The following is a 27759-nucleotide window of genomic DNA, read 5'->3' on the forward strand; positions in this document are numbered from 1 at the left end:
ATTCCCACCATAAAGCAAACAATTTTTAATCTGTTTTGTGATTGAAAAGTATTCTCTAAGGGCAATTCTATGAGGCTATTTGTACTTTTATCTCCACCTGCAGTGCTTAAGTGATGCTAATCAGGGACACCAGAACCTTAAATGAAGATTTCAAGCCTTAGTTGGTTAAGTTAGCTGAAACGGGAGATAAACATCAGTTCTGCCTGTATTTCAGACCTTAGTTTATAAATATATAAATAATGTATAAATAAAAAGTGTATGTTAAATATGTGTATATAACATAGACAAAGAGAACAAAATTGTTCTTTGTAAGTTCTATTTAAGATGACATCAGGCCAAAGAATCTTCTATATGCTTTCTCTCAGTATCTCAGTAAAGTGCCAAGATGGCACAGAAAAGAATGTCAGGGATTCACAGATTCTAGCAATGATAAGACCGCTTAGGTACTGCTTTGTAGGGCAGTGAGAGTTATGTTTAAATCTCTTCCCCGCTGAACAGTTACTCTCTTTTGATTACTACTCCCTTTCAACCGATTCTAAAATCTCCAATCCCAGAGCACAGTGTAGCACAAAGAGAGGACATGGTAATGAGAAATTGTCTCCCGGAGCAAGTAGTGCAATTACGTTAAGCACTGAGGATGGAGGCAGAGCTCTAAGAAGCTTGTGGGTAGTACATAGGGACCATCTCAAATTTTTTACAACACAAATGTTTCTCCCCAAAACGAGCAAACAAAATTAGGAAGTTGTGTCAAGAGAAGGCTCCCCACAGTCCAGAAAAGCTAAGCTACACGGTTGCCAGTGAAAGCCCGGCTACAAGCTGTGCACACGTGTTTGCTATTGTGTGAAATCCTAAATGGGCTTTTTTTTAAAAAAAAGGATAAGTCTGTGATTTTATTGGCCAGCAGGCTACTTGAGGGGGTTGAAGCGGGAGGACTGGGTGGCCCGGATGCCAGGCGCGCCGTGCTTCGTGGGCTTGTAGGTGATTGAGAACTCGCCTAGGTCGTCGTGGCCGACCATCTCAGGCCTGATCTCCACCTGGTTAAAGGTCTTGCGGTTGTACAGGCCCACCGCGCTGCCCACCACCTCGTGCAGGCTAATCAGGCCGCGCAGGTGCGTCTTCACCACTTCCGGCTTCTCCGTGGGCGGTGCCTCCCTCTTGGCCTTGCGCAGGCGCTTCAGCATTCAGTGCTGCTTCCCCCGCGGGCGGCGGTTTAGTTGCCGCCGTGGCTGCGCGCGGTACGGCTGCGTCAGGGGCTTGTGGGACGTGTGCAGCCGCTGGTCGAGGGCCTCGCCGCGGCGCGTGAACTTGCGGGACGTCCGCTCCTCCTTCTGTCCCACCGCCGCCATCTTGTCGGCTCCTCGGGAAGGGAAAATGGGCGTTATTTCACACAGTCGAGTGAGCTGCCGTGGAGACTGTGCGCCTGAATCTCGGTAAGGCTCCCGTTTTAGAAAAAAATGAAAAAAACTTAACCTTAGAGTGGAGCATATAACAAAAAGTTAGGCATATAAGAAAGGGATAATTATTATCATCCTTGAAGATCAGGAGGAAGACATGACACTGAAACAGATTTACTGGAGACAACAGTAGAAACTGAGAAAACAGGCTTGGACTCCTCAAATGCTAGAAGGTTTAACTTTTGGAAAAACAAGTGGGTGGAGCAGGCTGAAATGCAAAAACCAAGTAAAGTGACACTTAGTGAAGTAAAAAGGCTGTAATAAGCAAATCTGGGGGCTAGAAGTTACCTCAGAAGATCAAGACGCTTATTAGAATCAGAGGTAGAACTGACTCTGCAAGAAATTTAACGGTATAAGGACACTTGAGAAGTTCCCCAGTTTTACAGAGCAGCAGGCCTCCAGCTTTATTCCATCTCGACAGCACTCACGTGAACAACACTCTTCTACCAGTAATGTTGTTCTTGATAGAGTCTTAAATATGATGCCAGGCGGGTGTAGGGGAGGGCACAAGTCAGACTAACCGGGGGAGGGGGAGGGGAAGTGAATGTGAACCTAGAGCTTTGACTATAATCCCTTGGAAGAGGGGGAAAGGCACAGCCTACTTTTGGTAAGTATTATTGGACAAATAAGCGGATAAAGAAATTGTAAAGAAACTGAAAAAAAGAGAAGTCAAGATCAAGTCTACAAATAATAGAATATCCTTTGAGCAGTATTTCTCAAATGTGCATGTGAATCACCTGGGGACCTCGTTCAATTACAGATCTGTTCGAGTCAGGCTGGGGTCTGAGTCTGGGTTTCTGTCAAGTTCCCAGGTGAAACTGATGCCACAGGTCTTCACTCTCACTGCAGCTTGAGTAGAAAGACTTCGGATAAAACCTGAGCAGATGCACTGTCTATATTCCAAGAATAATTAAGTAAAACAAGTTTACACTCAGGCATAGTATAGTGATTTACGAAGCCTGTAGAAGGATAAAGGAAACAGTATACCATTATTCAGGGAAGAAAATGAAAGGTTACTTGCAAATAAGCAAAAACTGAGTGGATCCAGGCTTGCCTCCAGCATTATGAATGTCAGAAGACAACAGAAAAACCCCACGAAGTTTGAAAGAAATAAATTGTGATCTAAGAATTCATATGCAAGTTCTATAAAAGATACCATGTATTTGGGTTTTCTATTGCTGCCATAATAAATTACTACAGCCTTAGTGGCTTTAAATAACACAGGCTTAGTATCAGAAATCCAACACAGGTCTCACTTGCTAAAATCAACATGCCAACACAGCAGCATTCTTTTCAGAGCCTCTTGAGGAGAATCTGTTTCCTTACTTTTTCCAGCTTCTGGAACTGGTGCAAATTGTGGCCTTTTTGTTCTGTCTTCAAAGCCAGCAATGGCAAATTGATTCCTCACGCCGCTATCTCTGTCTGCAGCCAGGAAAGGTTCTCCACGTTTAAGGATCTATGTGATTGAATTGGGCCCACCTAGATAATCCCAGATACTCTCCTCATCTCATGGTCCTTAACGTTAATCATATCTGCAAAATCCCTCTAGCCAGGTAAAGTAACATAGGTACAGGTTTTGAGGATTACGGTATAGACCTCTTTAGGAGGTCACTAGTCTACCTAAGACATCAAATATATGCTGTTTCTGAAAAGAAAAAAAATTTTTGCTATACATTACATCCTTGTTATTTATTTATTCTTTTATGTGTTCATAGTCAGTTTACAATGTGTCAATTTCTGATGTATAGGATGTTTCAGTCATATGTATATTCCTTTTCAGATTCTTTTTCATTATAAATTACTGCAAGATATTGAATATGGTTCCCTGTGCTACACAGTATAAATTTGTTTATCTATTTTATATATAGTAGTTAGTATCTGCAAATCTCAAACTCCCAATTTATCCCTTCCCACCCTCTTTCCCCCTGGTAACCAGAAATCTGTTTTCTATGTCTGTGAGTCTGTTTCTGTTTTGTAAATAGGTTCATTTGTCTCTCTTCCTTTTTTTAAGATTCTGCATATAAGTGATATCATATGGTATTTCTCTTTCTGGCTTGCTTCACTTAGAATGATGATCTCATTTGCAATGTTGCAATGTTGCTGCAAATGGCATTATTTTAATTTTTATGGCTGAGTAGTATTCCATTGTATAAATATGCAACAACTTCTTTATCCAGTTACCTGTTGACGGACATATACATTGTTTCCATGTCTTTGCTATTGTAAATAGTGCTACTGTGAACGCTGGGGTGCATTCAAATTAATAGTTTTCTCTGGAAGTATGCCCAAGAGTGTTACTGCTGGGTCATATGGTAAGTCTGTTTTTAGTTTTTTAAGGAATCGTCACACTGTCCTCCATAGTAGCTGCACCAATTTACATTTCCACCAACAGTGTAGGAGGGTTCGCTTTTCTCCACACCCTCTCCAGCATTTATTATTTGTAGAGTTCTTGATGATGGCTGTTCTGACTGGTGTGATGTGATACCTCATTGTAGTTTTGATTTGCATTTCTCTAATAATTAGTGATACTGAGCATCTTTTCATGTGCCTGTTTGACATCTATATGTTGTCTTTGGAGAAATGTTTATTTAGGTCTTCTGCCACTTATTGGATTGAGTTGCCTTTTTATTTTCTTTTCATTTCTTCTTCTTCTTTTTTTTTTTTTTTTTTTTTTTTTGGCTGTATGAGCTGTTTGTATATTTTAGAAATGAGTCCCTTGTTGGTCTGTCTTATTTGCAAATATTTTCTCCCATTCTGTAGGTTGTCTTTTAGGTCTGTTGATGGTATCTTTAGCTGTGCAAAAGCTTATGAGTTTAATTAGGTCCCATTTGCTTATTTTTGCTTTTATTTCCATTATTGTAGGAGCTGATCTGAAAAAAATATTGCTGTGATTTATGTCAGAGTGTTCTGTTTTCCTCTAGGAGTTTTATGACATACATGTAGTTTTACTTTTAGGTCTTTAATCCATCTTGAGTTTTTTTATTTGGTGTTAGAGAATATTCTAATTTCATTCTTTTATATGTAGCTGTCCAGTTTTTCCAGCACCATTTATTGAAGAGACTGTCTTTTCTCCATTGTATATTCTTGCCTCCTTTGTCATAGATTAATTGACCATAAGTGTTCAGGTTTATTTCTGTACTTTCTATCCTGTTCCACTTATCTATGTGCCAGTACTATATTGTTTTGATGACCATAGCTTTGTAGTATAGCCTGAAATCAGGGAGCATGATTCCCCAGCTCTGTTCTTTCTCATGATTGTTTTGGCTATTTGAGGTCTTTTGTGTTTCCATATAAATTTTAACATTTTTTTGTTCTGGTTCTATGAAAAATGTCATGGGTAAAAAAAAAAAAAATGGGGATTTGGGGGGTAAAAGTTGGTAGGGATTGGCTAGAATCTGTATGTCACCTTGGGTAGTATGGCCATTTTAACAATAGCAATCTCCTATCCAAGAACACAGTATATATGTGCCTCTGTCTGTGTTGTCTTCAGTTTCTTTTATCAGTGTCTTATAGTTTTCAGAGTACAGGTTCTTTGCCTCCTTAAGTAGGTTTATTCCCAGGTAGTTTATTCTTTTTGATGTGATGGTAAATGGAATTGTTTCCTTAATTTCTTTTTCTGATATTTTGTTGTTATTGTATAGAAATGTAACTGATATCTGTATATTAATTTTGTATTCTGCAACTTTACCAGATTCATTGATGAGCTCTAATAGTTTTCTGGTAGCACCTTTAGGATTTTCTATGTATAGTATCTTGTCATCTGCAGACAGTGACAGTTTTACTTCTTCTTTCCCAATTTGGATTACTATGTTTTCTTTATTTTCTCTGATTGCTGTGGCTAGGACTTCCAAAACTATGTTGAATAAAAGTGGTGACAGTGGGCATCCTTGTCTTGTTCCTGATCTTAGAGGAAATGCTTTCAGTTTTTCACCATTGAGTATGATGTTAGCTGTGGGTTTATCATATGTGGCCTTTATTATGTTGAGGTATGTTCCCTATATGCTCACTTTCTATAGAGTTTTTATTATAAATGGATGTTGAATTTTATAAAAAACTTTTTCTGTATCTTTTGAGATGATCATGTGGTTTTTGTCCTTTCTCTTGTTGATGTGATATATTACATTGATGTATTTGTGTATGTTGAACCACCCTTGTGCTCTGGGATGAACCCCACTTGATCATGATGTATAATCTTTTTTATGTGCTGTTGGATTCTGTTTGCTAATATTTTGGTAAGGATTTTTGTATCTATGTTCATCAGTGATACTCGTCTGTAATTTTCTTTTTTGGTGGTGTCTTTGCCTGGTTTTGGTATCACGGTGATGGTGGCTTCATAGAATGAGTTCGAGTGTTCCTTCCTCTGCAATCTTTTGGAATAGTTTTAGAAGGCTAAGTGTTAACTCTTCTCTAAATGTTTGGTAGAATTTGCCTGTTAAGCCATCTGGTCCTGGACTTTTGTTTGTTGGAAGTTTTTAAATTAGTGATTTGATTTCAGTACTGGTAATTGGTCTATTCATATTTTCTATGTCTTCTTGGTTCCCTGGTTCAGTTTTGGCAAATTGTACCTTTCTAAGAAATTGTCCATTTCCTGTGGGTTGTCCTTTTTGTTGGTGTACAGTTGCTCATAGTAGCCTCTTGTGATCCCTTGTATTTCTGTGGTGTCAGTTGTTAATTCTTTTTCATCTCTGATTTTATTAATTTGGGCCATCTTCCTTTTTTTCTTAATGATTCTGGCTAAAGAGTTATCAATTTTGTTTATCTTTTCAAAGAATCAGCTTTTGGTTTCATTGATCTTTTCTATTTTTTTATTCTGTATTTCATTTATTTCTGCTCTTATCTTTACAAAGTCTTTCCTTCTACCAATTTTGGGTTTTGTTTGTTCTTTCTCTATTTGCTTTAAGTGTAAGGTTAGATTGTTTATTTGAGATTTTTCTTGTTTCCTAAGGTAAGCTTGATTTGTACTACTCCATCTTCTAGCTCACTGATCCATCCTTCTGCCTCATTTAGTCTATTCTTGGTTCCTTCTAGTGTATTATTTATTTCAGTAATTGTATTCTTCAACTCTGGTCATTTTTGATATTTTCTAACTTTGCTAAACACTTGGCTCTGCATCTGTTCTCCTCCTGTGTTCTCCAGTCATCTTCACAGCATTACTCTGAACTCTTTCTCAGATAGATTGTGTAATTCCCCATCACTGAGTTCTTCTGGTTAGTTACGTTTCTCGACCTTGGAGGAGTGGCCCTCTGTCTGAGACGTCCTGTGCATCCCAGCATTGCACTCTCCTCTGGTAACCCAAGGGCCAGGTTCCAGCTAGTCCCAGGGTAGAGTCTGCCTTGCGTTCGTGGATTCCTTCCACAGGCTGTGGGACTGTTGTTTTCTTACTTCTGGTGTCTGCCTCCTGGTGGGTGAGGCTAGACTAGAGGCCTATGCCAATGGGAGCAATTGGTGCTTGCCTGCTGCTGGGTGGAGCTGGGCCCTGGTCCTCTGGTGGGCAGGGCCTTGTTCTAGAGCTTGTTTAGAGGTGGCTGAGTTCTCAGGAAGTCTGCTGATGTGTAGAGCTGTGATGGGTTGGCCTGAGGCATCTCAGTGCTTAAGCCTAAAGGCTGTTGAGTGGGACCGGGTCTTGGCACTAATGACCCCAGCAACATGTCAGCCTCCAGGAAAGCTCATGTAAATGAATAACTCCCCAAATGTCTGCGACCAGCTTTTATGTCCCCAGGGGGAGCTACAGCCAACCCCCACCACTGCATCCACAGGAGACCTTCCAAAACCTGCAGTCAGGTCTGGCTCAGGTTCCTATGAAATCATTGCCTCTGCCCTTGGTCCTGGTGCACATGAGATTCTGTGTGTGTGTCCCAAGAGTGAAGTCTGTTTCCCCCAGTCCTGTGGAGCTCCTACAATTAAGCCCCATTCTAGGGGCTCCTCCAGATGCCAGAACCCCGGGCTGAGGATCCTGATGTGGGGCTTAGAACTCTTACTCCTGTGGGAGGGCCTCTGCAGTATAATTTTTCTCCAGCTTTGGGTTGCTCACCCGGGGGGTATGGAGCTGGACTTTATCGCGTGAGTGCACCCCTCCTACTGTCCTGCTGTAGTTCCCTCTTTATGTTTCCAGTTAAAGAAGATCTTTTTTGGTAGATTCCAATCTTTTTTATTGATTGTTGTTTAGCAGTCAGTTGTGGTTTTTGTGATCGTGAGAGGAGGCGAGCTTGTGGTCCTGCTACTCAGCCATCTTGACTGGAACCCTGTTTCTGAAAAATTTGAGGACATACACTAACAGAGGACCACAATTCAAAATCCCAAACTGGGAAATAATAAAACATAAGGAATTGTGATGAGCATTTAAACCAGGTTAGGTGGTTAAGTCTGAGTAATCGTATGAATAGTCATAGGAAAATCAAAAGTTAGAAAAAATTCATTTAAAAATTATAATAATTATTAACTAGGAATACAGTTTATAACTAGAATACAAGAACTGTTGAGTGAGGTTAAAGTGGGCTACCTTTCTCCTCTAATCAGGATAGAAGGAACTTAATGGAAAATTCTAATGGGATGAAAACAATGATTTGCTTTGTTTAAAGCTAATCAAAACAAGCCATACTTCACATAGCAAAAGGGAGCTTAAAAAACCTTAAAAGGGAGCTAAAAAGAGCAAAAAAAAAAAAAAAAAAAAAAAAAAAAAGCCTAAAACAACGAAGAGAAGAAAATAAATGCATCTGTTGTGACAATAAAGTAAATTGTTGAACACCTTTCTGAAAAGCAGACTTCTGTTTTGTAGGAAAATAATTCAGAATGCATCAAAACCATTAAATGGAACAGTATACCATTTTAAATTGATAAAAAGTAAAGTGCACTTTTATTTAGTTCCCACTACAGTAATTCCTATTATTATGTTTACTTTGTTACAGATGAGGAATCTGAGCCTTAGAGAGATCAGAGGACTTGCTCTTGGCTACCTGGGTGTGAGTCACAAAGCCATGGTCTCATTCAGAGCCCAGTAGTTAATCTTGGTATATACGCCTTCCCATGCATACGTGAGACCACATAACTTGTGACAGGTAGAGCTGGGACTAGAACCCAAGTCAGTTTTACCCCTAATTCTATGTGTACAACCTCTCCACTATACTGTCTCAGAAATTGTTTTTCTGTTTATATCTTTGCCTCATCCCCTTGAACCAAACATTTGATACAGGTTATTTTTGTTCTCTCCTCCAGTTTCCCTGCATAACCAGAACCCCTACAAATCCCCACTGATTTTGCCACTTTGAGCCGCTGTGAGTAAACTCTCCTACCCAGTCCTATCCCCGCCCCGTGGGGTGGACCCTGGGGGTTTCCCCCATGGATCTGCTCCAGCCTTTTAATAAGGACTTGGCTGCCCCTTCTCTTTCACTTAAGGTTAACTCCTGCCCTTTGTACTCTAGATCCCATCCTCCTTCATCTCCTCATGAAATAATTCCACCAGTTATACCCTTTCCTCCTGAGTCTTCAGACTCTGTCTCTGTTCAGGCACCTTCTCATCTGAATGTATGCTTATTCTGAAAGAAGTCTTTCCCTTCATGGGGGCTTTATTTCCCCCTAGGCACTATGCCACTGTCCTTTCAACCCCGCAGCCACTTCTCAGTTCCATTTCCTCCTTCCCATTCACTGAGACCTATTCAAATATGATTTCTGCCTCTGCCATAGCAATCAGCTGCTTCCACTGAAGCCACTTGTCACCCTCCCATTTGGCAAACCACTTAAAGCCTTGTTTCTTGAGTATTTCTGTTAATACTTTACTTGGCTCTCAGTTACTTCTCAGATGCTTCATTTATTCATTCTGAATACCCTGAGGAGTTACCTTTTCATGCTACACTACTGAGCACCAGATGAGGGAGCCAATTATTATTGCATGACTTCAGCTAAGTCGAAATTCACTTTGGTTCAAACTTCAACATGTAATTCAACTACATTTGAATTCAAACTCACAAAGGCACCTCACACTCTTTTGCCCATAACCTAATAACTCTGTTTTGGGGGTAGGGGGTAATTTTATTCATTCATTCATTCATTTATTTATTTATGGAGGTACCAGGGATTGAACCCAGGGCTTAGTGTATGCTAAGCACACAGTACCATTTGAGCTATGCCCTCCCCTCTCCCATAACCCAACTCTTTAGACTCCACTCAAAGAAATCTCTTTCCTATATTTCTTTTTTTTTCTTTTTTATTTTTTTGAAAACTCCTTCCTGTATTTCTTACCTCAGCTAATGACACCATCATCCATCTAGTTTCCCAAGTTAGAAGTCATCAGAGATTTCATCTCCTTGATACCACTCCTCCACCCCCAGCAAATCACCAGGCCTCATCAGTTCTTTTCTCTGTCTCTTTCTTACTACCCTCCTCACTCTTCACTACTATCATTAATTCATTCAGGTATATCTTTTGAAGTATCTACTATGTGTCAGGCATTGTGCTAAGTACTGGGAATACATTGGGAATAGAATAGATCTCTCCCCTAATGGAATTTATACTCTAGTTGGGGAGATAGGCATTAAACTAATAATCTTACAATATAATTACATACATGGGAGTTCATAAATGTATTTATAAAAATAGTGATGAGTGTCATATAAAGAAACAATACAGGATGCAATGAAAAATTATAGTAGAGAACTTTGATTTAAAATAAAATGTCAGGGACATCTTCCCTGAGGAGGTAATATTTAAGCTGACACATAAAGGAGGAGTCAGTTTGATGAAGGGTTAAAAGGGTAGGCAAATGAAGGAGCTTGTGCAAAGGCCCTGTGGTTAGAAAAGCCTGGCATATTCAAGGAATTTCAGTCAGTGAAGGGTAGTAACCCATGAGGTGTCTGGAGAGTAAGCAGGGGCAAATGTACATAAAAGGCCTTAAAGGTTTTGTGTTTTATCTTAAATGCCGTGGGAATCCATGGAAGAATTTTTAAGTGTGATCGGATTCTGTGGTATCAGCAAATTTGCGGTTGCTTTGGTTGAGATAAGAGATGCTGGTGAGTGTGGATTACAGTGGTGGCTGTGGAGATGGAGAGAAGTGGATTTGTAATATATTTTGGAGGGAGAAAAGACAGAATTTGGTGATAAGGAAGTGAGGGGGACAGAGAAGTGAAGAATGACTTCCAGGTTCCTGTCTTTAGAACTTAGAAAAAGGCAAGTGAAATTTTCTAAAATAGGAAACACAGAAGAAAAAATGTGGGAGAGAAGATCAAAAATTTCATTTTGTTGAATCTGGTGCTTGTGAGACACCCACAAGTCAATAAATATTTACTTAATGTTGGTGTAATTTAATGATTAAATTTAAGGTCTTTAATTTGTCTTAAGTTACTTAAAGATGTTTCTAGACGGGTTTCTCAAAAAAAAAAAACTGTTATTCATTTGTTATTAAAAAAAATTACTCTCAGAATTGGAATTTTGTATTTGCCAGACTGATATGCTTCCACATTTCCTTTGCCAACTGTTTACAGGGCACCATAAACACACAGAGCAGTTTCTCTCTTCATGGACCTTGGTCTTGTTCAGAACATAAAGAAAAATCCCTTTGTAGTTGCCAATATTTTCTGCAGGCCTCACCTCAGTCTGAGTTTTAGCCTCCCTGACACAATTCTTCCCCTTCCAATCTGTCCCTTTATTCCCGTTCAAGGCTGTTCACCTGGCCTGCTTTATTTTGAACATATCCTTTATGTAACTGAGTTTATCAGAAGACAACATGTGCAGGCTTATCCTTTCTAGATACTCATTGGGATTACTTGAAATTGTCGGATGGCTCTCTCCATAAAGAACAAAGCCCAGGGGAAAATGGCCATTTGAAAACAGCTTTATAGTGTTCATGAGAAAAAGACTTTTATTTAAAAGATGCAGAAAGAATCATTTTTGCAGCATTGCAGAGAAAGCCTCAGCTCTCCACATAAAAACAGATTCTCTAGTCCAAAGATGGCAACTAATTTGAAATTTTTTTTGCAAATTGAATATTTGGCTTGACTGAGACATGGTAATGTGAGGTGAGGGTACCATCAGCCGTGTCTCTTAATGGAAAGATCGTTTCTTAGCCTAGGTCAGTTTCATTAAGAAAAATTGCTCTTCTACTGATTTGAAATAGCTTAAACAAATTATCAAAAGGAACTGCGGGGCTTAACTCATTTAATGAATTTTAATAGGAAATACATGATCAGTCAAAAACCCAGAAAAAAAGTGAATAACACTAAACTAGTTTTAATGGAAATTAGGTCATTACCCTGCTGACTTACATTTACCGAAAGCTGAATTTTTGATAGAAAATTTGCCAGGCTGTGGGAAAATGGGAGGATCTTTAAATTAAAGATTAACTTTATTAGTGGTATTTTTCTCCCTTAAATTAGCCCTAACTAGAGATTTGTAAAAACCCTGGGGCTTTTTTCCCCACTTTGGAAAACTTAAAAAAAAAGATTTCCTTTATTGGAAATTTCTCATAGTTCCTGAAATATTTTCAGAATATACTAGGATATGAATCTCCTTTACTGCTTACAGTCCTTTATAAGGAAGGATAACTTAAGAGGTGGAGGGTCTGTGCAGGTGTCTAAGTGAGTTTCCTGTGCTCCCGCAGGATGTCACAGGGACAGTGAAAAAAATTAGCTTTCCTTTTCCTCCCTCACATTCATGTGATAGGCACATACTTTTGTTCTCCCTTTCTTTTTTCTCCTCTTTATTGCTTTAAAAAAATTTTTTTAAATTTAAAATATACATAAAATCTGCGGTATTAACCACATTTAAGTGTACAGTTCAGGAGTGTTAGGTAGATTCACATTGTTGTGTCTTCCTTGTTTTTTCAAGCAAAAGAGAACACATAGCTTTTAATAACCCAGAGCATGGACATCTTCAGTGAATCAGGTCTTTAGTTCAGAGTGTTTGCTATACCTTTTCCATTGCTTAAAAAGAAAGTGTTTCCCCTACATCTCTGTCATTTTTAGCAACTGTAGAATTTTCTATGGAATACATGAAACTAATGATAGTCTTCAAAGCCAGAGTCATATGTTGTAGCAAGTACTTGAGTAGAAGAAGAAACCATTTCACAGTTCTGCAAATGGGAGTTCAGTATATCAAATCGAGTATAGAGGCACACAGAAAGATTTAGTCCTGTTTGGGGTAAGTTTCTAGAAATCCCTAAAAGTTGCCTTAGTGTTACACCAAATTAAAGATACTGCAGTGGGACTCTCTGACTAAGTTGCTTTTCATTGTATTTTGATCCCTCATTTGAATGAGAGTGGTTTTAAGAAAATACGTTATCTTGTGATGTGCCCTGTGAAAATAATAATAATAATAAAAACTCTTCACAGACAGCTCACAAATGCACACTAGAAAGGGACTGTCCCTTCAGAGCTGTGATAAATATATTGATATTCTTTCATTTTAGATACGGAGTCAGAAGTAGTTTCTGAAAAAAGCCACTTTTTGGAACTTTCCTCTTGGGGAAAGGCAGAGTTGCTAAGCAGTCATCAAACAATTTGAAAATGGTCCCTTGTGGCACTGACGTTGGTCATACAGAATTCTGCATCACAGGATACAAGACGTCAGTCAGGGTTACTGATGAACAGGCAACCAACACAATGCAATGATTTGCATAGCAAATGGAATGTTTTTATGTTTCTCCCAAAACAAGATTCCTAACAATAAAACATTGGAGGGGGTGCAAGAAAAGGAGATATTAAGTGTTTTCTGGATTTTTACTTAATTGAATGGATATTACTTACAGAAAGGATTACTATTATGTTTTTATTCTTAAATGGTTAGCCAGGTCGTATATAAAATGTTTCCCATATAGGGTATTCAGATTTAGCAAATAAAAATACAGACTTCCCAGTTAAATTGAATTTCAGATAAACTGAATTTCAGATAAAAGTAGTGTAAGTATGTCCTATGCATTATATACATCTCATGCAATCAGTATACAGGATATGCTAAAAAATTATTCATAGCTTATCTGAAATTCAAATTGAACTGGGAATATTATATTTTATCTGGCAACCATATGATTTATTAAAAAGTATATTTAGTTGACATGTAGAATTTAATTTAAATGTCAATACGAAGTCTGTGTTGTCTTTCCTCCTCTTCCATTTTGAAGAACTGGAATTTCTTGTCTGAGCTATTTGCACTGTGCTTCTATTTCCCTGCCCATTGTGCTTTTACATGCAGAATTAAAAATAGATTTTAGTTTTATTTCTTGTTCTAAAGAAAATAGATTTTAGAGGTCTCATGTGAAAAGATACATGCACCCCAATGTTCATAGCAGCACTATATACAATAGACAAGATCTGATTCAGTTTTGTGCTTTACAGTAAATGCATCAAAATTTTCTTATTGGCTGCATCTAAATTTTCCCAATTATTCTCTTATTTTTTCCTTTTAAAAATGCCCCTGCTCATGTTTCAGTTCGCTCTTAACTGTACCTTAAGGTCTTTCACTTCTGTCATCTTAAGAGTCAGGATTAAATAAATGTTTGCATTTGTACACACATGCACAAACACCCATCAACAAATCATCAGTATGGAAAGCAGGGGTCAAGTCATTATAAAGAAATTTTAATTCCACAAAGAAATTTATAATATTCCACCTTCTATAGAAGTAGGGGAAATAAAGGCCAGGAAAAACCCCTGAAATATAAAGGAACCTTCACTGTTATCTTAAAGAAAAAACTCTTTTTCTGTGAACTTGGTTTTTTGAAAAGGACTGTCAGCTCTGAAAGGCTTAAGAGAAAGTTAGCTCTGTCCTTCCTGTTCTTCTCTGAAGATAGGTGGTGAGACACCCAAAAGTAACAGTCTTAACAAACCAAGCCTGTCTTGGCTTCTGTGATCTATGCCAGACCAGAATGATTTTAGAAAAAGAAAAATTGCAGAAATGAAGATTTTAAAGTTTTTATTTTGTTTTTGGTGTTTTTTTCTTTCAGTGTTAACTGGAATAGGCTAGATTTCCTAGAGGGAGTCATCCCTACAAAAATGGTCATATGTGTATAATATATAGTAACTTAACCCACACTATTATGGTATTCATGTGGCTCTTCCAATGAAGTTGAGCAGAAAACTGAAGATTAATCACATAGAACACCTGACCTTATCGATTAATCGGGCCAAACTGAGTATATCCGAAATAGATGTTTTCTGTTCATCTTGATTTAAAGGTTTATAGCATAATTAATAATTTGTCAAGGAAACATGAAGAGCCACATTAAGTTATTTATTTTTAAGGAAATCTATTCTGATACTGTTTCTTGCCACTGAAAATTACTTTCTCTGAAGGAAGCAGCTTCTTTGTGCCAATGACTCAGAAAGGACAACTATTGCTTCATGACTGAAGCCCTCTTAGCACAAGTCAGCATCAGACATATTTCAGAAACTGCCATAATGGGAGCAGTAGAGAAGTCCTGGGTCTTGCCAATGGTTTGAGGTCAGACTGAATGAAGCAACCTTAAAAGGAGGGGAAGCCAAAGTGCCTGTGATGAAAGGAGGTCGATTTAAACAGCTCTCTATTCTTGTCTGATCTTGACCAATGTCCCTTTTATGCCATTTTAGTTCTGGCACCGTAACTGCTGAGAGGTCCAATGATTACACATTTTCCATGGTAGGAATAATCATCTTTTAAGATAATACCTCGTGTGGAGATGAGAGCTTTGTAATAAAAGAACCATTTTCAATACATCTGAATCAAAGTCTAAGAAACTCCGAGCACCTAACAAAAGTAAAGTAGCAAATATTTGAAATCCGTTTGTGCACTGAAGGAAGAAAGTGACGATGACACAGAGAAAGTAGAAGAAATAATTGAATGTTTTGATATTGTGAGAATGTGTAAATGACATCTTTTCTCAAAAGAACTGTTGCCAGCAATTCTGTAAAGCAGCAAATAGATCTTACTCTTTCTTGAATATAACGGTTAATTGGCCACTAGGTTACAATGCTTTTCACTTTATAATTGGTGGTCAATTTGTTTTCATTTTCACTTTACAGAATGAGTCAAGGAGATAAATGTATGTATTTATCTGTAATTTTACTCTCAGCTATTAACAAAATAATGTGATGAAATCCTTGGAATTAAATTATAACCAAACCACACATTGAAAAGAATTGTTTTCATTAGTTGGAAAGAGATAGAACATACATAGAGAGGGTACAAGAAAGTGAGTGAATTCTAGCAACCAGTCTCCTTAGGTAAAATAGTTGTTATACTTAAGCATTAAGTTTAACTCTGTGTTCCAAGGAAAGCTAAGAAGCATGATGTATTATATAACTTCACTCTTTCCATAAAATGCAGCATCATTTCTTTACAACGGTGTGTCAGGGTGCAATTAGTATTTACCCCATATGTGAGTTGGATTTCTTCAGCATCTAGATAATTGTGTGTCCAAATTTCTGTAGATATTTCCTATAAATGGGTTATGGTTTTCAACTATTCCCATTTTGTACCAGTCCCAGTTTTAAAGGTTATGAACATTATGTGGCATGTTTGCAGTATTCCATTTTTACTGAGCATTTTGTCAGACACCACCTAACATTAACATGAGTGAAATCATTGAAAGATGGAAGATATTATATGAAAAGATAGTAATTTTGGTTTGTATGTAAGATTGTGCTTTGGCTTGCTAAGATCAATATATGATAAAATAATAAAGGGGGGAAAAAGAAAAGAGAATGAATCTGTCCGTTACTTTTAATTGTCTTAAAGATCATTTGGATCACAACAGAATCAGTCCAGTTGTCACACTGTTTGTGATGACTGAAAGAACTCAATACGTTGAAAAAAGCACGGCTCTGATACGATTCACTCAATTAACAAACATTTTGAGCTGCTTCTTCATGAAAATCTTTGTACTAACACAAGGGTAGAGGGATAATAAAATAGATATCTGCTCTAGAGAGGATCTCAGTGGGAGAACAGGCCCATAAACAATTATAATAGAATCAGATTTGTAATATATGTATATATAGTATTTTTAAATTGAGAATTAATGAAGGTTGATAGATTTTAACCACATAAAGCAAACATATAAAGTAGAATTATTTATTATACTAAGCAAAGATAGTAACCTTTAAAAATCTAAATTTCTATCTATAGTCTCTTCCTCCATCTCTCTCTCTCTCTCTTTCTAGCACAGAAATCCCTAAGGATGACTCAATCTTAGATCTTATAAAGCGGCTGATCTTTCACTATATAGTTACTTACCTTCTCTGGGCTTCAGAATCCTCAGCTGCCAAAGAAGGCAGTATTCCCAGAATTGTCTATATAATTCCAATAAAATTATTTGGACACCTTGAAGAAAACTGTACAGCCAGGCAGAATTTGTTGTTTTCATTGTTGTTGATTTAAAGTAACTTGCAATTACCTTAATATCATGCCACTCGTAAGTGGTAGTGGGATATATTTTCAAAGTTTAAATACTGTTTTCTTTATTACAGGTTTCTTTTCTCCATGGAAAACTCCAAAGCCTGTAAGTTGGAATTATTCTGCTTCTGTCTTTATTGCTAGTTACTATTACAATTTTACTAAATAAGAGTTGAATTGGGTAACCTGAAAATCTCTTCCCCCTCTGAGATTCTGTGATACTAGAAGAACAAATCCTCTGTGTAGGAATAACTTGTCTTGTTTTCCTATGAAGACTCTTCTGTCTGTTTTTCAGTATTCTTACACAATGAGCATTAACGCTATTCGGTGTGGAATATTGAAAATAGAAACCTTTGTTTTTCCCTGTCAGAAATAGTATAGTTTTTATAACAATGAATTTTTAAAAACAGTGCAAATAGTAGGCCCAGAGGTCTTGACCTGCAAATTAAATCTAGTCCACCAGAAATTTATCTGTATATATATTTGTATGTGCATATTTACATTGTAATGTACACAGAGGTAAATGTGTATATGTCTCACCAAACCTTACAGTCACTGAAAGTGCTTCTGAATCTTCAGAAAACTAGTGATTTCTGCCATCATTAACCTCTCTTGGCCTAGTTTCTTTATGAATCATGTTGAAATTTTGATAACAATGACAATGGAAAGACTGATGGATTTTAATAATCTTCTTGTGAGGCAAGGTTAGCCAAGTTGCCTTTGCAGCTAAAGATGATGTTTACTTGGCATTAGATTGAAACTAGTAATTGCTCAAGTCCCAAAAACTGGGACTAGTTTTCTGGGATCCCATTTTCTGCTGTATTAGAATAGTCAACCCTGACTGGACTGGCTAAAACCCATGACTGGAAGAGAACTGTATCCAAGTGATTCAAGTTAAAAACAAAAATAAAAACAAAAACTCAGGGAATCACATCTTTCATTTACTTCTTTTCTTTCCTCTCACAGTAAGCAGGTCAGATAAAAGTGGCCTCTAGTCTAGCCAATGAGTAGGGAATTCACAGGTTAATTTTATCCTCCTCTTATTTCCTTTACTGAAGGGATTATTTAACTGCTTGATTGTCTCATTTTAGAAATGGAGGTAATATAATTTTGCATACTTTTCAAGTGCAATAACTGGCTCAATTAAATAACATGGCTTGAAAATAGTTTGAAGACATGTAAAAATGAAATATTATTGAGCCCCAGAATATGCCTGAGCTCCAGGGTTCTCTCAAAGAGAGACGAGATGGGGAGCTGGATGAGAGGCTGATGCTGTCAGAACATTCTCACCAAGCATGTCCTTATTCAGGATTTAGCTCATCTGGTCCACAGAGATGGACCAGATGGGAGACCTGATCCTTCTTGGGCTGAGTTAAACCACTTAGTGATGCATGTGACTTTGAAAAGAGGTATTTTAAAATGTTTAAAATGAAATGTGTTTTATCTTGACCAAAATCAAAATCATTCCTTCCTATTACCACCAAAGTTACATCTGTGCTCTGTAGTTACACATATCTTTATCTAATTTAACAAGGAATCTTGCAACCTCATCATGGTGCTACAATTATGCAATCTAGTGCTTTCCTTATATGTACCATATTTACACAAATTATGCCATTTGGCATAATTACAGCATTTGCTGTCATTACAGTAATTACATCTGTACTCAATAATTCCAAAAAAGGTTTTATAGAACTCAGTTTACAATTAATCCAGAACCCATACCTCCCTACAAAAGCTAAGGCTTGGACTTCCATCTCCTAGGCTAAGTGAAAAGAGAGGACAATGATGTAATGTCCTCCATGTGTCTGTCAGAAACTCCTCAGACTAGGGACTAAAATGATAGGCCTTAAGATGAAGGCTTGGAAAGCATACTGCCTATGTTCAAATTGGGCTTCTTTTCCTTACTAGCTGTGTTACCTTAACTAGCTGCTTAAGCTTTCAGCATCTCAAGCTCATCTATAAAATGGGGACAGTAGTAATACTTCTCCCATACGATTACTGTAAAGAGTCTGAGTTAATCCACGTTAGGCACTTAAAACAGAGTCTCTACATGTTAAGCTCAAAAGTATAAATTACTCTCATCCTAGAAAGCAGACCTTCCATGCAGAAGCCCTTAATAAATTAATCACTCTACAAAATGAACATAGTTTGCAAAACTATTCACTTAAACAAATATATAAATATATACCCACAGTTTTTGGATTTATACACAGCTCTCCTCTGAAGATGATTGATAACATCCTTAGTTAGGATAAGGAGATGATATCCTGAGTGAAATCTCTTCTCCTCCTGGTTATGTGCCGCTTCCTCATCCTCTTTTGTCCTACTGATCCGCATTTTAAACTGAGCCACATCAAGAGAGTCACTTCTGTTTAACAAACAATATACTAATTGTAGTGAGTTCTCATCCTCTCCATCTGGAAAGAATCCAAGTTCATTCTTGAAATATTGTATCAAACTAAATGCCTTTATCGCCCAGCCTTGCCCTAAAATAGTGAGGGGGCATATTTCGACTACCCCAGCTTCTACAGGAAGGAGTTTTCATGGGGAGGGAGACTTGGTTTGTTCACAACTCCTCTGTTTCCAGTCTGCAGCCTAGAATCAGAAGGTGGGGTTAAAAAAATTAATCTCACCATGATCAGATTTTTCTGCTTTACAGTTTGATACCCCATTGTGGACCTTGAGTCCACACTGATCATTTTTCATTACTCTAGTGAGGTGTTTATAGATATTGGCTGAGGTAAGGACACCACTGGGGCTGGACAAGACTCAGTCAGAAGCCTCATTGAGAGGTAAACGCCTGGCAGGTAACACAGCTCGTGATAGATCAAGGGCAGGAAGACACTAAGTGGAGCAAGTGGCCGAGGGGATGGGATCAGAATCTAGGTGGTTCTTGAAGATTGAGAGGAACAAGTATGAGCACAAGGTGTCCCAGCTGGAAAGCGAAAGTGCAGAGACCAAGTTATCTAAGAAAATAGGAAGAAGTCAACAGAGGGCACCCTTCAGGAGGTGCTGTCAGATCAGCACGACAGCCCCACTGAGCAGGGGGTGACCTCTGACCCCAGGGCAAGGGGTTGCCCCATGGTCTTCTGGGTTGGAATGAAAAACTCAATTTGGGGATGGAGGAATGTAGGGCAGTGAGTCTACTTTTTCAGTAACTTCATGGACTCTGGGGTCTTATAGAACCCTGACAGAGTGACTCAAGGGTTGATGAATGTCACAGCTAGATGTGAATGCTTTACTAAGCATGAACTAGACTCTTGACGAATTCCTCCATCTCTGCTATATAAAAATTGTAGAATTTGTCAGTATGCCACAGAAACTTTTTCCAAACAGTACCCAGAGCATTATCTATTCTGTAGTTTTAAGAGTGTTTTTTAGAATACTACTGTTTGACCTGAAGTGTGTCTTCTCCAATGACTGTACGTGCACAGCACATGTACCAGCGAGATCTGTGTGGGAGTCAGATGACCCTCCAAGGAAGATGGGAGGGAGAAACAGTTGTTTGCCGAAGTCCTCTGATGACAAGTGAGATATGACAGCACCTCATATCATATTTCTAATTTATTTACTTTTTAGAATTTAGTATCTTATGTTTGGAAACAGAAGGGAGAAAGTCACAGCCAGAATGCATCCGCATGGTGCCTAAAGTCAGTTAAAGTGAAAAATAAAAAAGAATATGCCTTTAGCCACAAATGTGGGTCTTTCTGTCATAGCAAAGGTGCAGAGAATTCGGATGACCAAAGGAACCCACAGTGGCTTCCTAGAGGAATTTTGCTATCAAATGAATTATGAGGTGTTTATTTAAAGATTTTTACTAAATGGGGGCAAAAGGGCTACTGAGCAGGAAATTAGCCAGAACTCCAAGCAAATTTATCAGTTATTTCCCTCAATGTATTATGTGAAAAAGCATTCCCATTATAGTTACAGATTGGCTCTGACCCAGAATCTGCTGCTGACAGCTGCTAGACCTCTTTGTGCTCCTAGAGATTATGTTTCATATTAGGGAATCTGAGCTCAACTAGGGGTTTTCCATCTTTGTTAGCTGTAGAACCTTGGTTCAAATGAAATCTTGGTCAGTAGCCCATATGGAAAACAAATTAAAATGAAGCCAGTTGTCTTAGTTTCTTTGGACAGCTATAATGAAATACCAAAGACTGGTGGCTTATAAACAACAGAAATTTATTTCTCATAGTTCTGGAGGCTGGAAGTCCAAGATCAAGGCACAGGAAGATTCAGTGTCTGGTGAGAGGCCACCTCCTAGATGGCCACCTTTTTGCTGTAACCTCACCTGGCAGAAGGGACTAGGAAGCTCTCTGGGGCCCCCTTTTTAAGGGCACTAATCCCATTTGTAGGGCTTCAGTCTCCTGACCTAATTATCTCTCCAAAGCTCCATCTCCTAGTAATATTACCTTGGGTGTTAGCATGTCAATATATGAATTTTGAAAGGATTCAGACATTCAGACCGTAGCACCAGTCTTTTGAGAAAAGGGTCAATGACCCATTTCTTTATCAATTTGCTGGCTTACCTGACCCCTGCCACAGTCCCAGTTAGGTAAATGGGTCACAGGGACCTTCTTGTTACACAAGGACACAGTACATAGTACCTCACATCCCTTCCAGTTTTAAAATATTTCTTGTTGCTAGGTGAGAGCTGGAATTGGAGCCCTGACCAAAATACAGCCATCGTGAAAACAAAAGCAGGACAGTGTAGTAGGGCCCAGAAACTATCATCCTGCCAAGCTCAAAGTAGTGTGTATCAAAATAGGTTTTAAGGAGAGAACAAGTGACCATATTTTATTGATGATTTCATTCATTCACTAAATTAACATTTTCTGAACACTTACTACATTTGGTTGCAACAGTGAGAGAGACTGTGTCCCCTGCAGTCTCCATCCCCAACATCATCTGTCTGAGGAGACAGGTAGACTTGCAGTTACAGGTGGGCATGGTGAGGGGTGTGAGGGGTGGGGAGAGGATGCTGTGGGAGCACTCAGAAGGGACAAGTAACTGGATCCAGAAGGCCTTCTGGAGGAGATGTCTCATCTGAATCTAGTCACCAGATGAAATGAAGAAAGGAGATGGAGGAGTGGAAAAACGGATAAACTTTGTCGGCAGAAAGAGAAATAAAGAAAATATGCGAAATTCAGAGGTTGGAGAGAGCCTGATGGGTCCAGGGGATGAGAAGAGAGACTGTGAGTGGATATGAGAAAGAGGAGCAGAGCCTGGGCCCTGAGGAGCCATCTTGCCCCACCAGAGCGTGACCTTTATCCTGAGGACCATGCTCACCCAATGCAAAATTTTAGACCAGAGTGTAGCCTGACCTCATTCTGTACATAACAGGTTTATTCAAAACAGAAAAGCAGAAGTTGAGTTTGGATGAGGAATCAGCTGATTGTTGAAGTTGGCTGTACACACAGGTGCTCTCAGTGAACCTGGCTTTCCCGAGAAAAGGAGGGTAGTCCCGGCTTTACCTCATGGGGCTACAGTGAGGATCAAAGAAGAGAATGCGCATGAAAGAGCATGGTGAACTGAAAGGTGTTCTACTGATAGTTAATAAATTATGATGGTAGCAGCAGCATTTGGGGAAATAAACCATCAGATCAGCAGTAAATGAGGCTTCATAGAAGACTTTGAACAATTCACAAATCCCAGAGGGTTGTGTAATTACTTATAAACTGAGGAAAGTGATTGAATGTTCAAGTATAGGAGGTGGTTCAGATATCCATAGGTGTCCAATGAATATGTACAGACTACTTTATCTTCTTTAGTAAAAATGGTGTAATAAATTGGGGCCATCTTAGAAAAGGAATAAAACCACACAGTTATAAGCACTTACACATAAATTATCTTGAGATACATATCTTTATTTTACAGGGGTAAAAAACAGACTCAGAGAGATTAAGTGATTTGCTGAAAATTACTAGCTAATGGATGACAAGGTTATAAAAGTTTCCATTTGAAAGTCAGACACCACTTGTATTTATAACCATCCACGGTGCTTTATTATATAGAAATAGAATCTTCTCTCAAGACACTTATACCAAAGTTTTGCATGTTTCCTGAAAGAAAAGTCTGCAGGGCAAGAAAGTCAAAGGTAAAGGTGAGGGCTGTGGTCTGTGAAGAGGCAAGAAGCAAGCTCTGTTTTGTTTCCCTTTGCAGATAATGGATCGATGGGAGAATCAAGGCAGTCCTCAGACGAGTTTATCTGCTCCGGCCATACCGCAGAACCTGCCCTTCCCACCTGCCCTTCACAGGAGTTCCTTTCCGGACTCAACAGAGGCCTTTGACCCAAGGAAGCCTGACCCATATGAGCTCTACGAGAAATCTAGAGCCATTTATGAAAGTAGGCGTAAGTGAAAGCCACATGAGACAAGGGTACATTAGTAATAGATGAAGCTCTGCCATTACATTGAGGCTGAAATGGTCTGGTGTGATTTTGTTGTCTGAGGCTCAAAAAGTATCTCAAAAGTAAAGCCAGCTGATCTAAACTTTTCTTTAAAAAAAAAAAAAGGCCTGTGAACTCTACAACGGAAAAGCTTCATATCTTTTGGCTTTAAATTTTATTTCCTGCTTTTCCCCCTAAGTCCCTAAAGAAAACCAGGAATGTATTTGTGGGGAGGGGGTGGGGAGTGGAGGAAGAGGTCACTAATTTTATTGAAGTCACTGAATAATAAGAAGAAATGGTTGGAATTTTTTTTGTTTAATCTGATCTTGAGTCTGAAGCTTAGATTTTCTTAGCACCATGAATGTAGTCATTGAATATTTTAGAAATGTGAGTAAAATGTTGGCCAGGTCCTCCTAACTCCTAATCATGAAAGTAACGGTCCTGAAACCAGCACAGAGCAGGTACCAGTCATTTCTACCTGAAACTTCTGCCTCTCATTTGATGCACTGGGGCCCATTTGAAACCTGAGTCATAAAATGAAATGCCGTGTCTGTTCTTGTCCTATTTGAAGGTCTTCTAAAATTATTTCATTGCACTTTATAAATATTAGAGAACAGAGGTTTTTAATATTGCGTATACATTCATGGTGCCCCTATCTGCTATCGTAACAGGCCATCTCTTTTGAATGTTAGAGGACGGGAATCCGAGTGGCATGAATGTATAATCTGTGAGGGAAACACACAGTATAATATGAACCTGAGTAATGCATCAAGAAAACTAGCCAAGTGAGAAGGGGCTGGTCCCTGGCGCTCCCACTTACAGTCTGCTGATTTCCTTTGTTTCGGTGTTCTGCCAGTGTCTTCTTTCCAACTTTATCATCTGAAGCATGAATAGCAAGTTTTAAATTGTGTGTGATCTCAGAGGATCTCAAATCTGCTTACTCTTTGATGAGCTCGGGGGTTGAGAATTATTCACGCAGCTGGTAAGGGGGAAAGTAGACATAATACCTTTTCCCCATCCTCTGCAACTCTCTGTAAAAGTAATTTTGGTTGATAAACTAGTTAGGACAGCAGGCCATTGAGAAATCATTTCATCAAAATGAACCTCTACCCCCTACCCCCACTGCCTTTTTGAAAAATAATTGGTTATGTTAGGACTACTGCATTTCATTCTTCCCCTTCTGGCTGAACAACCGAAATGTCTTTAAAGGACTGTACAGTTAGAACGTCTGTGCTGTGACAGAGTAAGAACAAAGTAGACATTTTTCGCTGTATGATACAGGGTATGAATTCAGGGTATTAATGCTCATTAAACTGAAAAAACTGAAAAGATTTTAGCACAGTTCTTAGTACCTTTTCTGCTTCAATAACTGAGTATTTATTGAATACCCACTTGATTCTCAGTACTGTGCGGAGACACAAAAGATGAGTAGTAAGTCCTGCTCACACAGATTTAACTGGGGAAAGAAGAGTAAGTGTAAACAAATAGAGATCAAGGTACAGGAAAAGTCCTAACTCAGAAGGTGGAAACACACTGCATCCTCACGTCCTTGGCTTGTTAAATTTTGTGGTTACGTTGAAGGAGCGTCAGGAGATGTTCCCTTGTTTTTGTCCCTTCATTAGTCATTTGCTCCCATCCTTCTGCGGATTCCTGGCCAATGCAAAACGTTATTATTCAGGACAAAGGCAGTGTTGGTATTTGTTCCATCTTCTCTGTACGGCGTCTGATGCTGTTGTGCCCTCGGTTTGTGAGCAGCAATTGTTCATGACCTTGTTTTCAACCCTAAAGGCATTCTGATTTCTGTATCCAGGCCCCGGCAGTGCTGTTTCTGTTCATTGCCTTTCCACTCCTCACCTGTAACAAACGGGGCAAACCAATCTGCCTTAACCTCCCGTGACTCTCTTTTCAGTCCTCCTCTGGACTCTGCACCTGCTTTGCATCCACAGCCACAGCCACACTCACAGCAAACATCCGACTCCCTGCCCTGTCCCCCCCGCGCCCGCATCAGAGCCCACAAGGGCCACTGCTGCTGCCTTTTGTTTCCTTAGCTCTCTCTAATGTCTCCAAGGTCATAGCAGTGCTTTCAGGGTCACATCTCTTAGGAGCCAAAAGAGGGCAGGCTCATTTTCTCTCCCATCCTTCTCTTTCAATCCTGTTATTTCATAACACTAAATGGAGTGTGAATGAAATAAAGAAATCGTGTCAGAGTCAGGAAAGCCCTGCCCTGAAGATGAAGGGAACCAAAAAAAGCCAGGTACCTCTTCCTTTAGTCTCTGGACAGATGATGGGCTTACTCTGCTTTCCCAGGTTCATGTGCTGGGGTCTTGACAGAACAGGACAGACCTTGGCCCTCTATACACTTTCTGTTTACAAGTATGAAGAAGTCTCAGCTCTCATTTAAAGTTTCAGAACAATACCAAAAATATTTTTTTAATGACTGGGGGAAGTCTCAGTCTATTTCTCATCATCTTCAAATAATATTTTTTTAATGCTTATGACATGTGTGCATCCAAACAAAAGACCCCTATCTGAAATTTTGACTGAGAGCCACTCCTATTCTCTTATTCCTTTGACTCACATGCAAAACATTTAGGTTTGATTCTATTTATTGTTTCCCTGAACTTTTTTCTGAGAGAAAAATCAGTGGGACCAGGGAAAGTATGGAAGGGAATCCTAACCAAAGCTGTCTAAACTAAGTCCTTTAACATTTTCCTTGACCTATAATGATATCAGGGTATTCTTTACAACCAGATCCAATGCTACACAGATTTTTTACATTCATGTTCAAAACTGGGTTACAGTAACCTAGTAAAAGGATGTACCTCCACCCACAAGCTTCTGCTCTGCAGAGCTACAGAATGTTTGTTATATCAAGGCTGTCAAGAAGTATTTGGATTCAAATCACCAGTCTCCTGCAAATGATGGAAATTTATCAAATGATGTAAATGGTGCTGTGCCTCATTTGGCTCATAATTAGATTATGCTGACATTTTAATGTGCATGCACAGGACATCTTAATAAAGATGTACTCCTGAAAAAAGATGCTGTTATTTTAAACAAACAGAGACAACCGTAGGATACCAAAGTCACATGAAACAGAACATGGCAGGTACATGCTTATGAGAGGAAAGCTAGAAACACCTCCTGTCTTGATATGATCTTCTAATGGTGAGGTAGGACTCAAGAGAGAAGGAGGACTCTTCCACCCAGCAGGCAAGGCGATGCCTGATTTCAGAGCATCAGGCAGGGTACCCAGAGGTGGCACCTCCAGGCTCCACATCAATCAAGAATATGAAACACAGTATGTGTCTAGAACTCTCCTAGGGTCTCCACAAGAGAAAAATCACAAGAAATAATCTGCGTTCACTGGAAGCTTACAGTGAAATTGGGAACAAAGATGTAGGAAAACAATTTCTGAACCAGATTACATTATACAGCAGAGCAAGTAATATCAGTGTGTAACATGCAAAATTTTGCAGTAAATACAGACAATAGTTTATAGTTAGACAGACCCATAGTTTCTTGTTCTATGTGCAAAATGATGTTTAATCAGGACAGTGTCTTGTGTTAAATATCTTTTAATTACCAAAAAAAATCTCGTTAGTTCTTATTGGAGAACTCTTTGTAAAAGGAAGATTTTTTCTAGTTCCATTCCTCCTAAGCTTAAAGCTTATATACATAATAGAAGAACCATGCCTAAAAAGTCCGAAGAGAAATTTTGACCAGTGGGGTTTCTGGATTTTCATGTTAGTTATTCAAGCATTGACCCTATATTATTACCAACAATTTCCAGAAAATAGCAAAAATCAGCCCACCTTCATCTCTAGCCAAGACTTTTAGATAAACCTCACTTTTCTTTGTGTAATAGCCTCTGTTGATAATTGACTTCTTGCTGTTTCCATTACTTGACTTTTTTAAAATTGAAAGCAAAGAAAAATACCCACCTTTGTGTAATGAGATAAGCCATGCTATTTTTTACTTCTCCCTTCTCTGTCCTTTTCCCATAAATCTCATGAAAGAAGGACTTTAATTTTCTTTGCATTCACAAGAGGGAGAGTTTGAATTGTCTCAGTTTGCATGCTAACATTCTCAATGTTGGGCTCCTTTCACCATTTCTAACATTGGGGGGGAGGGGGCGATTTCTAAAAGCAATCCCTGCTTTCCCCATCCCATCTCCTCCTGCCATTCCTTCTCTGTATGTGATTGCACCATTGCTTCAGTCACATAATTCTGATATGATAAAAAATATTTTATAATGGCCTACTTACCCATAAGGCTACCTAGGGTGACTACTCATGCCAGTTTGCCTGGGACAGTCCTGCTCTGGTTTGTCCTGGCATAATTAATAGCTCCCCTTTCACGCTCCAGATTGTCCTCATTTGAATGATAAATGAGATGATTTCTCTTTACTACATAGTCCATTAAAGAGAGAGATGTCATTACTGTCCAAGAAATACGTATATCTAAAATGTACAGACCACACATAAAAATTTTAAAACCTACTCAGATAAATTATTTCTTTCAAGCTAATTCATTTGGCTGACTGAATCTTTGTCCATA

The 27759-nt window shown here is 38.7% G+C and overlaps 1 protein-coding gene and 1 pseudogene across 5 annotated transcripts in view; one reads left to right on the top strand and one right to left on the bottom strand.

Annotated features, from left to right (window-relative positions):
* MAGI2 (membrane associated guanylate kinase, WW and PDZ domain containing 2) overlaps window positions 1–27759 on the top strand; it is a 1116223-nt gene that overhangs the window by 942826 nt on the left and 145638 nt on the right. For all 5 annotated transcript variants that reach the window (XM_032484131.1, XM_032484132.1, XM_032484133.1 and 2 more), the window contains 2 exons: window positions 16883–16914; window positions 22974–23163. In XM_032484131.1, the coding sequence (XP_032340022.1) occupies window positions 16883–16914; window positions 22974–23163 (222 nt within the window). The remainder of the gene's footprint in view (window positions 1–16882; window positions 16915–22973; window positions 23164–27759) is intronic.
* LOC102514316 lies at window positions 906–21137 on the bottom strand (annotated as a pseudogene).

Source organism: Camelus ferus, chromosome 7 (genome assembly GCF_009834535.1).
Source record: "Camelus ferus isolate YT-003-E chromosome 7, BCGSAC_Cfer_1.0, whole genome shotgun sequence".
Taxonomy (NCBI): Eukaryota; Metazoa; Chordata; class Mammalia; order Artiodactyla; family Camelidae; genus Camelus; species Camelus ferus.